Source organism: Cylas formicarius, unplaced genomic scaffold (genome assembly GCF_029955315.1).
Source record: "Cylas formicarius isolate icCylForm1 unplaced genomic scaffold, icCylForm1.1 PGA_scaffold_1__22_contigs__length_36826433, whole genome shotgun sequence".
Lineage (NCBI taxonomy): Eukaryota > Metazoa > Arthropoda > Insecta > Coleoptera > Brentidae > Cylas > Cylas formicarius.
The window spans coordinates 32,687,482-32,700,688 of NW_026844264.1; the positions used below are offsets into that span (position 1 = coordinate 32,687,482).

Genomic DNA, 13,207 nt, shown 5'->3' on the forward strand with positions numbered 1-13,207 from the left:
ATAAAATCAAATGCGATTAAAATCCGAGCAAACCAGTGCAATGCCTACGAGAGTGCAGTGCTGAGTGAAGCAGTGGCTTTATGTGCTCCAACCCTCGAACTTTCTAACGATGTCTAACGAGACTACTCTACCCTAAAATTAAATGATGATCCTAATTTAACCGCGCATTTTTAAAAACAACTCATTGTAGTAAGACCAAAGAACAAACATCTCTGTTTGACGCGCAGAGATATCTTGTGACACTTAGAGCAGTTTGACAGTTCGTTGACGTCTACACTATTGTAGGTGGTGTAGGAATAATAAATGTAAACATTTGTTCAAGGTATGCTGTTTGTATGTTTGCACTGCAAATGAACATAATGTTGAATAAGTCTGATTTGTGGAACAATGCGCAACTACTGGCCGAATTGGGTAAATAACACACTTCAGTAAACAATCTGTTTCAGAACCATCATGTCCCAAACCGTACCCCTTATTTTAAATGATATTGAACAAGGCGGTAAAGAATACGAAGACGGAATTGAAAACGACTTCGCTTACCGGAACAATGTTGTCCAAGCGACAAAGTCGATTCGTTTGGCCTTTTTACGCAAAGTGTATGGACTGCTCACAATGCAAATATTTTTAACTGTAATTGTGGCAAGTATTTGCATGTTCACACCCCCAATAAAGTCTTTTGTTCACAACAAGTGAGTGGTAATAACTAGCTGCTTGTTTCTTGTCACTATATCAAATGTTTACAGTGACTGGATGTTAATGGTAACATTTATTGGAAGCATTGCTCTATTAATTGGCCTCCATGTTAAACGCAGAGAGTCTCCCACAAATTTGATTCTTCTCGCAGCCTTTGTGGGTTTCAGCTGATTTTGAAGTATTCAATATAATCATATGTGCTTTCAGACGATTATTCAGGCTTATACAGTAGGAGTTGTAGTGACATTCTATTCAAAAACAGTGGTCTTGGAAGCCCTTCTCTTAACATTGGTTGTGCTTGCTGGTTTAACTTTGTATACGTTCCAGACTAAACATGATTTCTCTACAATGTATTCAGGGTAAGTTAAGAACCTTCTAATAAGCAAATCTTTTTTGGCCACATTAGGTCACTCACATTGGTAACAACTAAATTCGTTTTTATTTATAAAAATCCATTTTGTGCTAGTTTTATTGTTTATTTAGTTCTATCTGGTTAATTTGACTTTTCAGATTATTCGCCGGACTCTGTGTTTTAATTATTGGAGGATTCATGCAGATTTTTTTGCAGTCGCCTGTGTTTGAGATCTTAATTGCATTTGGTGGGGCATTTCTGTTTTGCCTTTTTATTATTGTGGACACCAAATTGATCATGGAAACTCTTTCACCTGAGGAGTATATTTTAGCAACCATCAATTTATATTTGGATATAATCAATTTATTTCTTTATATATTGCGTATTTTGCAAGCCGTTAATAGGCAGTAAACTGTTTAAAATATTTCCTTAAATTATATGTAATTGGTGTGATATGCGGCGGTCCTTTTTCACCTTCAAAACTACCACATGATGTATGATGTTACCGTTTTATTGAAATTAAAATGTTGGGTCTTGTTTTATTGTTTATTATTGTAAAACATCTCTGTTTACAAAACACTTTAAAATATGTAAATAACAACAATCCTTATAAGCAAATTCATTTTGTCAATAAAGCAAAACCATGAGATTTCTAAACAGCACTAACCTTTTGGAAATTACCGAACCACAAAAATAATAAATATAAATAAAATAATGAACATAAAATCACAAGTCGCTTTTAAATAGCAAAAATTAAAACAAATGATAAAGACTAGGTTTTACCAACCTTGGAAGTAATAACACAACCATAGAAATATAAGACTAGACTTTGAGGAACTGTAACAGTATTTAAATTGATGCTGGTGACTCTCCCTCTCCTTTGTCTTTACCGCCATGAATCAGAAGATCGAACTCGCTACCTGACAAAGATTTACTTATCAACCTGTCCCATTGCTGAGGAGTGGAGGGTGCTTCGTTTATATTGCGCAAGTTTTCTCGGTCCGCATCACCAGCGGCTACTAAAAGCAGCAATGAAAGAAATGAAAAATAAATAAGTATCCAATGATTTCAATATAAGTTTAGAAAGTTAAATTTTGTGTATATTTGGTTCAGAAGTGCAAGTTGCAAAAAAGTGAAAGAATACATTTTGCACACTTACATGGATTACCATGTTGAGCTCTCAACGCTTCCTGCTTAATGATAATCTCGTTGGTAATATATGCTTCCCTACGTATTCGATCTCTAAGCTCGCCGGGCAAATCGGGAATACACCACTTAACTACAATCATAACAACCACCACGAGATTTTCAAAAAGCACAACAAAAGCTAATCTTGCTGCCAGAATATTCCAATACATTGTTGTTCTTTCGTATGGGTCTGAAGACCATGGTGGCGTTCGATAATCCGGATATCTGCAAACAATTACAATAGTACACTATAATTCCATTATTTCTTATTTTGCAACCTGCAATATTCATCTGAACTATTACTTTTGGGACTGGATGATGGATGAAAATCCACAGTTTTAAAATAAGAAAGTGAATTGTTCAGATAGCCCTCCAGATTTCTATTCTCACTTGACGTTAATCTGTATACCAATTGAGGTATAAAATCTGACGTAAACGCTATAATGAAAGCCTAAAAATTATACAATCGGCCTAAGGCATTACCGCGCAAGATAAAACACATACATACATTTGTCACAACAGACAATTTTCCTATAGAATCCAAAATTCTATACCACACCCCTATATCCCTAACTCTTTGTGATACCGGCCTTCTATAGAATGTTAACAATTTTTTGGCATCCAACCGCATTTCTAGGATATTATTCAAAAGGGCAAAAAATGGGGCCAGAGGAAATGCTGCTACGAATATAGTTACAAAGCCATACTGCAAAACTAAACAAAATATTTCTTTTAATTGCATTTGAATGTGCTATATGTTGGACATACCCATTTCCAAATACTCAGGAAACAGACTCCTGGGACCCCATTCCACAAGTTTAAAATCCTTTACCCACTGAGGCCTCAAACCTTTACAAGATCGTTTTTCTTTACTGAGACCAGTTTTTACTCTTAGAGTATTGAGCCATTTAAAGAATAAAGGAAAAATCATTTCCAAAACCGTATTCATCGCTTGTTTGCCTACCATAATGACAGCCAACTGGATGCAAAGCTCCATTAGACAACCTCCGGGACCGCACTGCAATATTTTTATTCAATCAGGGTTGGATGCGACACCAAAGAGTTGGTACCTCTTCTTGCCTATAGCCAAAGATTTTGTTATACTTCTTAGGGAATCCGATAAATTTGCCTTTAAAAAAGGCTATGTAGAATATTGAAGCATAATAGTTCACAAATTGCAGAAGATATATCTTCAAAGTTAATGAATCATCGAATTCGGTTTGGGTTCTAAGACATTCAAATTCTGTTAAGTATTCTGCCACATAGGTATAAATCTGAAAAGAAACTTTACTACTCACAATTTTCCAATGGGAGGGACACTGCAAGATTGATCGTTATTTACTAAAACAATTTTACGAAAAAACTAATTTTCTGAGCCATGCTGGTAATAATAGAACAACAATGGGGTGCAAAATAAGTATGACAGCATGGGGATGTCAGTTTTTTAACAAGACATATTTGAACCCTTTTATAGATGCTGTGTATTCTTATCTTGAACAAACTGTATACCTACGTAGTTGAAAATGAGGATGCTAACTAAGTTTATACAAGCGGCAGTGGCGGTGGTAAACAAAATCACATAGCTCTTATCTACTTTATCAGAATGCACCTTCAGTGCCACCAGCAGCGACATCCTGTATAATACCACGGCCACCACGGTAGCTAGCGACATGCTGACCTTGAAGAATAGGTGTAAAACAAAATTATACACTTGGAGGAAAAATATCAAGCTTGCCAACAACAAAACAATGGAAAAACTGAATATGGTCATGGGAACTTTGATTCTCCAGAACGGCACTAACGGTTCCATGGTGTTGGTAACAACGTTCACTTGCTTCCGTTTAACGTGAGCCAATCGGGCCAGATATTGTGGTCTGGGATGTTCCTCTTGCACATCGAATCCCGTCAAGTCCCACCTGTGGGTTATTTCTGACGAGTACCGTTTCCACATCTCCAAAAACAGCGTCGCTATAAAGTTTGTTAGGTGCATTCTGGCTGGGATATGTGTTCTCTTTAAGATACGAACCCCAAAAAGACATAAAAATAGCAAAAAATACAGTTGTCGGATTGTCGAAAAGATATGTTATCCTAGCGTGAACGCAGCTTTCTTTTAAATTCCAATAGTCGCACCACACGTCACACAAAGGGCACATTCTAGTTTCAGAGTCCTTGCATATATCCTCACTGTAACCTCATTTACCATTAACCCTATTTTGTCTAAATAAATGAATCTCTTACCTTGGTTTGTTGTCGTACAGGGTCACACAAGAGTATATAAAGCACGCCAGACCAACTAATGCGGGGGGTATCAAAATGTAAGTGTAAAACCCAAGCCACGCGAAATACAAAGCGATTTTCACACCAAAGTATTCCTTGATGCAGTCCAGAGGTTGATATCGGTACCATTTTCTTAAGGAAGCCCATTCAGTGTACAATAAATATCTGGTAGACTCTTTGGTTTTCAGATCTCCCTTCAAATATCGAGTTTAATTCACAAGTAATAGAAGATTTACTAAGCAGGGTGATCCACATTGAGTCATATGTTTTCTTCAATATTTTAAAATTACAACTACCTCCCAATTATAACCTAGTTTACAGGTTTTACAGGTTTATTGTGAATTTTTTCAGAAATAAGTTCAAAGTTGACATTTTTTGTAAGTGGTGTTATTTAATTGTGAGTTACGTTAGAAATCTGTATTTTTAAATAATTTTTTCTTATTAAAATCTTGAAAGTTCCAATGGGGCGGGCCTCTCCCTGGTCGTAGGTAAATTCTTAAAATCTATATAGAACAACGTTACGTCCAGCAATGTAGAAAAATTCAATTTTATTTTAACATAGTTTTAGATTTTTTTTAAGTTGGTTGTCACGTTTTCTTTAGGGAAAAAGTTGTTACTTCCGCACATTTGCGATTTTGCTTGAAATATTTTTCAAAAAAAAAATGGGTTACGAAAACCAAAATTTATTTTTAAAAGATTTTGGTTTGCTAACACAAAATGCTTTGAAAGTGTATGGTAATCATTATTTACCTTTCCCCCATTTCACCAATTTTTTTTATTTGAATTATTGCCATAATCTGCTTATATTTCAAAAAAGTTATTATAGTTCAAAGTGCAACAAAATATGTAAAGGGTGCATATTAAGAGTTTCAATTATTAAATTTCGGAAGACACATTTTTTAAAACAACGCTTGAGATTTCGCCATTGTTTTTTAATTTCTAAGGACTTTCAATGGGCCAGTCAATGTAAATCACCCTGTATACTATGTATGCTTACGTCATGCAGCGGGTAAGCTGCCGAATATATTTTATCGTCGAGTAATCTTTCGATTCCAAAAGCGAAATCTTCGCTCATGCTGTGACTAAATCTTTTACGATCCAGGATAAACTGAACTATTCGAGAATGTATGGCGGGTGTAAAAAAACATTCGGAATTAATATCAAATCTGAAATTTGTGTTATGAGACGGTTTCAGAATTATGTTAGGATCTTTATCAGTACAAGTAATCTCTATCTCTACTATAAACGGCAGTGAATCTTTGTTCTTTTTCCGGAAATTTGGTTTGATCAATGAAGATGAAGGTCTTCAATTTTTTCCATTGATCATGGATGCCTTCTACTATAAAATTAGTTTGCCTTGACATCTGCCTCAACGCGGGAATCTAAAATTGTGGTATACAAGATGATTCAAATATTATTGCCTGGAGTTTTGCAGCTCCTATTCAGTATGATTGAGTATGATTCACAATCTACCCTTAACCTTCAGTGACATCAATCGATTGGGGAATTAAACCTCGTTTTATTAGTCCACGAATATCTTGCAATGGATGAATGGTTAGCATCATTATCGAATTTCAAGTATGAAACTTGTGAAAGCTGTTTAATGTAATTAGGCAGAATAAATTCATTTGAAATAATATTAAAAATAAAATATGGAAAAGTTAAAAATGATTCAACATAAAAAATGCGACCTATGTTAATAATGAATTGTTGGTCAAAAATAAAGGCCCCCTACCAAATGTTATAACTCCCTCAATTTGGAGTCAAATCACTATGTATAGAGTGTTTTAAAATTGATGTAAAAGAAAAACTTTGGTTAACTTTTCAACAAAAGCAGTGACATTTTTTTGAACTTTGTAAAGTTATCATTTTGTGTTGGATATCCTGCCTTAAATTTTCATTTTTCTGATAAAATTGCTAGTAAAAAAGAAAAATAATAAGAAAAACCTCCCTTATTTTTTCTGCAAAATTACACTTTGCTTTGCATCAATTTCAAAACATTCTATATATTACATTAACGTAAAAAAAAGCAAAAACAAACACAACATGATCTACCTTTTGTGCCAAATAAGAACTGGGATTATTAAACATATTAAGCCGATACTCTCTGGGCAATTTACATAATTCCTAAATAATAGAAAACATAAATTAAAAAAGAAACAAAAAAATAAGCTGCAACTGAGACAAAATAAATTATAAACACATAATTTAAAGAACTTTGAATATAATTTACCTCCCGCATGGGCATTCTCAACTTTAGAATCTCGCTATACCGTCTTAGTACTTCTCTAGTAGCATGCACCTAAATATATATTTTTCAAATATAAGCAACAAATGTATTTCTAGCTCATACCTTAACAAAATTCAATCCATTTTCTTCAGGAGTTTCATATTCCAACTCTAGGCCTTCCTTATTCAAGTTTGTTTCAAAAATTTGCCTCTTCATGTAACCATCTGGACTTATAGCATTTTCATCAGATGAATCCCATACTAGAATAAAGTCTACCGATCTTATTCCATCACGGAAGAATATTGTTGGCCTGGGACAGTTTTTATTATCGATAGAATTAATGTTCTCACTTTCTTTTACAACAGTAACAGGTTTCAAATTCTGCATTATTACAATTCTTGGTGCCTTCTTTGGTTGCTCTGTTAAAATGTCCCTTTAGAAGAAACACAACAGTACAGAATTTCAGTCAAAATTCAATCAAAAGTAGTAGTTTTAAAAAGGCATGTTAGATGTCCATAAACAAAAATCAATAAAAAGGTGGGGAAAGAAATGTAGTTTAATATCAACGTCCTTTTAATTAGTAAATTAAGTTAATTAATAAAAAAGTCAGCTGTAACAGGTAGATGAGACCTGTTGTCATACTACCAACATGCAAATTGTGCTCACCTTGTAGTATCCATATCTATATCTAAATTTTCAGCACTTTTGTATAAGCTAGCAACAGACATTGCAGATAAATCATCACTTTTGCTGCCAAATTTAAACAATGATTGGTGATTTGAAATGTCCTCACTACTGACAGTAGAGGAAAACATAGGATTTTCCATAGTCTTCAATGGTTTAAATTGCTTATCAGCATTCAAATCTTTCAAGGAAGACATAATAGCAAAGTTGGGTTTGTTGGAGTAGAACTCTCTTCACACATTCACAATCGGTCATTATATACCTATATTATAAAGCTATTTATATCTAAAAATTGAAATGTGGATTGTAAGGTTATAATATGCTTTGCAAAAACAATAAATATAATTTTTGCATGGCTCAAATATTTAATATTATTTCATATTCCCATGCAAATAATTGTGAAGCAAACGCATTAACCTCATTCTAATTAAGTCAGTATCGCAAGTTGTGTATCTTAGGAACTACCGGCAAAAATACCCACCACAAGTTATATGCTGAATTTTGAACTACTTCTAATTTCTACCGTAACAGTTATGCAGCCAACATTACATTATGTTCCATCTCTGTGAATACTGTTTCGCATTTACAGTTAATATCCTTGAAGCAAACGAAAACAGTTAATTCAGGTATTAATTTATTTAGTAGTATTTAGCATTAAGAGTTTTAATTAAGCCTCATGTTTAAATTAATTCAACCTACAGATTTTAGTTTAAGATAATAATAATAATAATAATATTGATTACCTATTTAATTTTGTGTTTAGTGCTATTTTGGAATTTGCTTGGTCCGTACGTAATTGCAAATATATTTGTTTACTGCTATCAAGCGGTTGATGCAGGTATGGTGTTTTTGTGAAAGTATTTATCATTTGTTCGCCTTGTATTATTAGCGAATTATTTGCTTGTTAATGCACTTATCATGCCGGTGCCTATCTTAACGATAAAACATGTAAATATTATTTTATTCGAAAGTGATATTATATATATAAATTAACAGTAACTGGCCAAGAATTGTTTAAGATGGATCTAAATTTGCCGCAAACTTTTGTCCCCGGATTTCATGACAAAAATGTTGTTAAAAATATGTCATACAACATCCTGGGATGTACTGGTTTGAAAGTGAGCAAACTTTCCTTGGGCACGGGCGGATTTTCCTATTTCTACGGGTAGGCTATTGTATATGTTACTCCCATTTGGGATATTTGTTTATTTTAATTTAAGAGATTATTCTGTGGATCAATGCAAACAAACGATCTATGAAGCCATCAAAAGCGGGATCAATTTAATTGATACCGCTCCTTGGTATGGACATGGTGAATCAGAAAAAATTCTGGGATTGGTATGATTTTTTTTTTAATTTTGTGTAACAATGTGAAGCATGTTCAAGTTTCGTGTGGTTAGGGTAATCATCTCCGGGCGTAGGTAGGAATCGCAGCGAAATCACAAGCGCAGCTTCTATAAAAGATAAGCGCGGCGCCCCTAGTGAGTCAGTCGAAAACAGAAACCGGAGCGCGGAAATATAAATAATCGCCGGCGTATATAAATTGAGTCGTTATATAAATTATCAATAATGTGTATAGTCAATACTAATGCGTAAATAGTTAGTGACCTTGTCGTTTTGTTTAACATGGAGTGACATGTGGAAACAAAGTTGAGAACATGGATAAAAACTTCACATTTGATAAAGACACGTTGTTGTCGAAACAATTGTCATGTGAATATATATATAATTTCGAGAAAATCTGAACTTTTAGTTCTTATTTATTTTGATAAAAATTTCAACAATATAGAGAGATTTTATTGTTGGTTACCATTTGTGAATGGCTCTGTTATTGGTATAAATACCGTAAACAAAGTAGAGACCAAGAGAATTTTCCATTTTATGAATATAACACGCCGTGTATTTAGAATTAATTCTTATATACCCACGTACTTTAAAGTTCAGTGGCGTATGTTCATATTTTGTGTAAAAGGTAGCGTTTGAAATTAAAATACCCCAATATACACGAAAATTGAAGATTATTGGACTACTGTTATAACACCTATTTTCAGTGTTTAGAAGGTATTCCAAGGGAGGCCTATTATCTCGCAACGAAAGTCTGCAGATACGAAAAAGACCCAACGCTAATGTTCGACTTTTCCGCTGAAAGAACTCGGAAGAGCATCGACGAATCTTTACAACGTCTGCGACTAAATTATGTCGATATTTTGCAGGTATTTTTGGGACACTTGCCGGCGTAACTTTCAATACGAAATGTTTAAGATACACGACTTGGAGTTTGCGCCAAATCTAGATGTCGTCTTGAATGAAACGTTACCAACTGTACAAGAGATTATCGGCTCTGGAAAAGCGCGCCATCTTGGCATTACAGGTTATCCATTAGGGACAATTAAAAGCTGTATCGAACGAAGCAAAGTGAGAATTGAAACTGTGCTAAGCTATTGTAGAGGCACAATGATCGATAATACTTTGGACGATTTTGTACCCTTTTTCAAGGTATTGTCCAGGTCTTTCTTCAAGGCGCAATGTCAAACTTTCCTAATAGATTCTACGTCACAAAAAGGCGCTATGTACCAATACGACTGATTCAAACACATTTTGTTGCAGTTGAGAGGAATTTCACTTTACAGAGCGTTATTTAATCAGTGTTTAACGCGTAAGAAAGTTCTCAAGTATTTCTAAGATAAGAAGTTGGTATAGTACAACTAACCGCAGACCTTCGCAGGACCGTGGAAAACATTAACCACATTAAGTAGGTCTTGCCTCAAATGAACCGTAACGAATATTTCTAGAAACTTGAAATTTTTATTTGAAAAGTAAATAGACCGTTTTAAATTTGACTAAGCATTGATGCTGCGGGGTATTTTCCAATAAGTAGAAGCGTTTTTTTAACATCAGGTTATATGTATCGTTCTTACATATATATATATATATATATATATATATATATATATATATATATATATATATATATATATATATATATATATATATATATATATATATATATATATATATATATATATATATATATATATATATATATATTACGGAGGTATTTGACTGTGATCATTCCAGTAAGTACATATTTATGTACCTGATTCTCGAACTTTGACCCTGCGAGGCTATTTTCACTGGTTAGGTCGAAGGGTAAGGGTAAGTACCTATTTATCTTACAGCAGTAGATAAAGGTACGTCATAAAAATTTTATAATTATTCATGTTTTGAAGGTTTCTGTTTTTTAACACTTAAAATGTGGAGACCGTGGAATAAAGCAGGTGTTCACATGGAAAACAACACAATTTAGAAGACGAACTACCCCAGCAAATAAAAAAGGTTATCCCTTTGTTTTCGGATGCTAAAAAAATTGTTTTGAATGTTTACAATTTTATAAGAAATTCGTAAGGGGAAGTAGGAGCAGCAATAAAAACAAGTGACATGAGTAAAGTAAAAAAAGTAAGAAAAATTGTTGCAAATGGCATAGTCAAGAGGAAAGTGAGAGAAGATGCTGGTACTGTAAACCGTTGCCAAAACTATCGCCAAATACTGTCATTGTGTTGGATAATGCCTCGTATCAGTCAGCCCAAATTAGAAACATTCTAAATACTTCTTCAAATAAAGAAGAAATATATATTGTGAAGAGAGCTAGACGAAAAAAAAACTTCAGGAATTATTAAAAATAAAACATTTTAATAAAGCAAAACGGACATGAAATCCTGAGATTACCCCCTTATCATTAAGAAATAATACTGCACCAAAATTAGAGGTAGCTAAACTTTCCGTACAAAGCTGGTCTAACTGTGAAAAATGAGTAATAAAAAAAGAAAATACTTATCGAGAACTATTAGTGGCGGAGTTGATCTGAACTAGGTGACAACAGTAGCCATAGTGACGATTTTTTAAATGACTGACAGTTTAATATTATTATATTTAATATTTTGTATATTAATAATTATAGTATGTAGAAATGTAATGAAATAGAACGTAATAAATAAGATTGAAAACATACTTATATCCCGCTTTTTAATGTAGGTAGATAAATTCCTAGGACGGACCTGGAACCATATTCACTAATTTAGAAAGCAATTGGTACGCCCCTGTCGCCAATCAAATTAAAAAAAAAGTATGTTTAATTAGTTTAGGTATAGCATAGTATCTATCAGAAAAGTTTGACAGACTATTTCGTCAACGCCTTGTATAATATTGACCAACGTTTTTTGGTTTAGAGCAAAGAAATCGGTTTAATAAATGCTGCTGTCAATGGGATGGGGTTATTAACGAACAGCGGACCACAAAACTGGCACCCTGCATCGGAAAACATTAAAAGGCTGTGCGCCAAAGCTGGCGAATATTGCAAGGTATACTGTATAGATAAAATAAAACCTTTGAGGCAATCGAAAGGGCTTATTTCTAGAGTCGCAACGTAGAATTAGGTAAATTAGCCGTGTACGACAGTCTTAAAAAGAAGGGACCGGATACCATATTAGTCGGCATGAATACGCCACAGTTACTAAATTGGAATTTGAATGTCTTACAAAATGGTATTACAGATCACGAAGAAGACGTTTATAAAGAAGTAAAATTGTAAGTTTAATTGGTCGCAATTGATAGGAAAAGAAATTTCCATTCGCTTAACTTAATTTTACATCAAAAATAAATTTCGGCCATGAGCAAATCATAACTTTTGTTAATTTTGATAAAATCTAACTGCTAATGAAATATTCTCAAAATGAGAAAAAAATGGATTTTTAACTTTTCTGGAAAAATTTGTCCTTGATTTTTGAAAATTTTATTTTTTTAAAATTCATTGAACTAACCAAAACAGTATGGTATGATATGGCCACTCTGTATAACCTTGAAACTTTTCAGGATTATGAAAGAGCTACCGCTTCAAAGTCACTGGGAAAATGTTGAATTGGAGAAATTTAGGAACAACGCTGGTCTTTCATACAAATAATAGTTAAAATTATTAATTATTAATTTAAAAACAAACCCGCTTAAATATTTTGTTCAGTTTGGTAATAAAATCAATTAAAATGCGTTCGTGTACTTATTCTATCATCCTCCGGTTTGAACATTTTACGTATACCGTGTGTCCAATATCAAAATGGGATAGAATGGGATGTCCAAAATCATAAGAGATACACGGTCGGTTCCATTAGGAAAGTTTAAAAGAATTTTATGAGAAACTCAAATCTACCCCCAGCGTGAATCGAATTTGAGAAAATATAATAGTTGAATTTTCTATTTGTCTGTAGCCCAAAATATGAAACTTTTTTATAGGTGCCATATTGCAGTGGCGTGCATTACACGTAGGCAAAATTGCATTGCCTACCCTTTCGTTTATTCAAGACAAACATAAATTACAAAATAAATAAAAACATAAAAAAAAAATCACGTACGACATACCTATTTAAAATGACCTACATATTTTTATTTTTCTAAATAATAAGTTAGTATAGTCTTTATTACGGTTGCAAAGCCGGAAACATCATACAAAACAAACGCCACCTGTTCGACGTATTATTATTACCTAAAAAACGCATCCCATTATTTAAAGTCGAACGCACGGCCGAAGCTTAACATTACATATAAATGTCCAAGCAAAAGCAGTGCGTTACTGCAAGCAATGAACACAAGAAAGCAGTCGGGACCGTCCGTTCCGTCGGATGCACTGCGATACCGCGGCCCGCCGCATGCGGTATTGCCAATGCCGATGTTATCACAGAACTATGCAAGAAACGGTCCCACGTTATTTTAGGTAAACGATCAATTTTATGATA

At 33.7% G+C, this 13,207-nt stretch overlaps 3 protein-coding genes across 12 annotated transcripts; 2 read left to right on the forward strand and 1 right to left on the reverse strand.

The window, feature by feature from the left end:
• Nucleotides 1–57: 57 nt before the first annotated feature.
• Nucleotides 58–1,582, forward strand: LOC132697334 (protein lifeguard 4-like). The gene is made up of 5 exons (XM_060662752.1): nt 58–322; nt 447–689; nt 744–849; nt 901–1,052; nt 1,204–1,582. Exons 2-5 carry the CDS (start codon nt 454–456, stop codon nt 1,454–1,456), a joined length of 747 nt encoding a protein of 248 aa, XP_060518735.1. The 5' UTR covers nt 58–322; nt 447–453; the 3' UTR covers nt 1,457–1,582.
• Nucleotides 1,583–1,645: 63 nt separating this feature from the next.
• LOC132697331 (anoctamin-4) lies at nt 1,646–7,915 on the reverse strand. 7 transcript variants are annotated; one of them, XM_060662745.1, is made up of 16 exons: nt 7,842–7,915; nt 7,407–7,709; nt 6,864–7,173; nt 6,744–6,812; nt 6,566–6,637; nt 5,732–5,892; nt 5,508–5,676; nt 4,472–4,704; nt 4,260–4,417; nt 3,747–4,201; nt 3,304–3,507; nt 3,002–3,251; nt 2,742–2,947; nt 2,512–2,684; nt 2,205–2,458; nt 1,647–2,064 (listed from the first exon to the last, which is right to left on the reverse strand). In XM_060662745.1, exons 2-16 carry the CDS (start codon nt 7,619–7,621, stop codon nt 1,895–1,897), a joined length of 3,099 nt encoding a protein of 1,032 aa, XP_060518728.1. In that variant the 5' UTR covers nt 7,622–7,709; nt 7,842–7,915; the 3' UTR covers nt 1,647–1,894. The 7 variants fall into 7 exon arrangements, 6 of the variants coding, with proteins under 6 accessions (XP_060518731.1, XP_060518728.1, XP_060518727.1 ...); XM_060662746.1 differs by having other exon boundaries at nt 1,650–2,064; nt 3,747–3,911; nt 3,969–4,201; nt 7,407–7,899; XM_060662748.1 differs by having other exon boundaries at nt 1,646–2,064; nt 6,864–7,050; nt 7,407–7,899.
• Nucleotides 7,916–7,997: 82 nt separating this feature from the next.
• Nucleotides 7,998–12,459, forward strand: LOC132696342 (uncharacterized). 4 transcript variants are annotated; one of them, XM_060661109.1, is made up of 8 exons: nt 7,998–8,050; nt 8,421–8,589; nt 8,645–8,762; nt 9,476–9,637; nt 9,687–9,920; nt 11,651–11,782; nt 11,839–12,008; nt 12,294–12,459. In XM_060661109.1, exons 2-8 carry the CDS (start codon nt 8,444–8,446, stop codon nt 12,379–12,381), a joined length of 1,050 nt encoding a protein of 349 aa, XP_060517092.1. In that variant the 5' UTR covers nt 7,998–8,050; nt 8,421–8,443; the 3' UTR covers nt 12,382–12,459. The 4 variants fall into 4 exon arrangements, with proteins under 4 accessions (XP_060517092.1, XP_060517093.1, XP_060517091.1 ...); XM_060661110.1 differs by having other exon boundaries at nt 7,999–8,050; nt 8,444–8,589; XM_060661108.1 differs by lacking the exon at nt 7,998–8,050 and adding an exon at nt 8,063–8,262.
• Nucleotides 12,460–13,207: the final 748 nt, after the last annotated feature.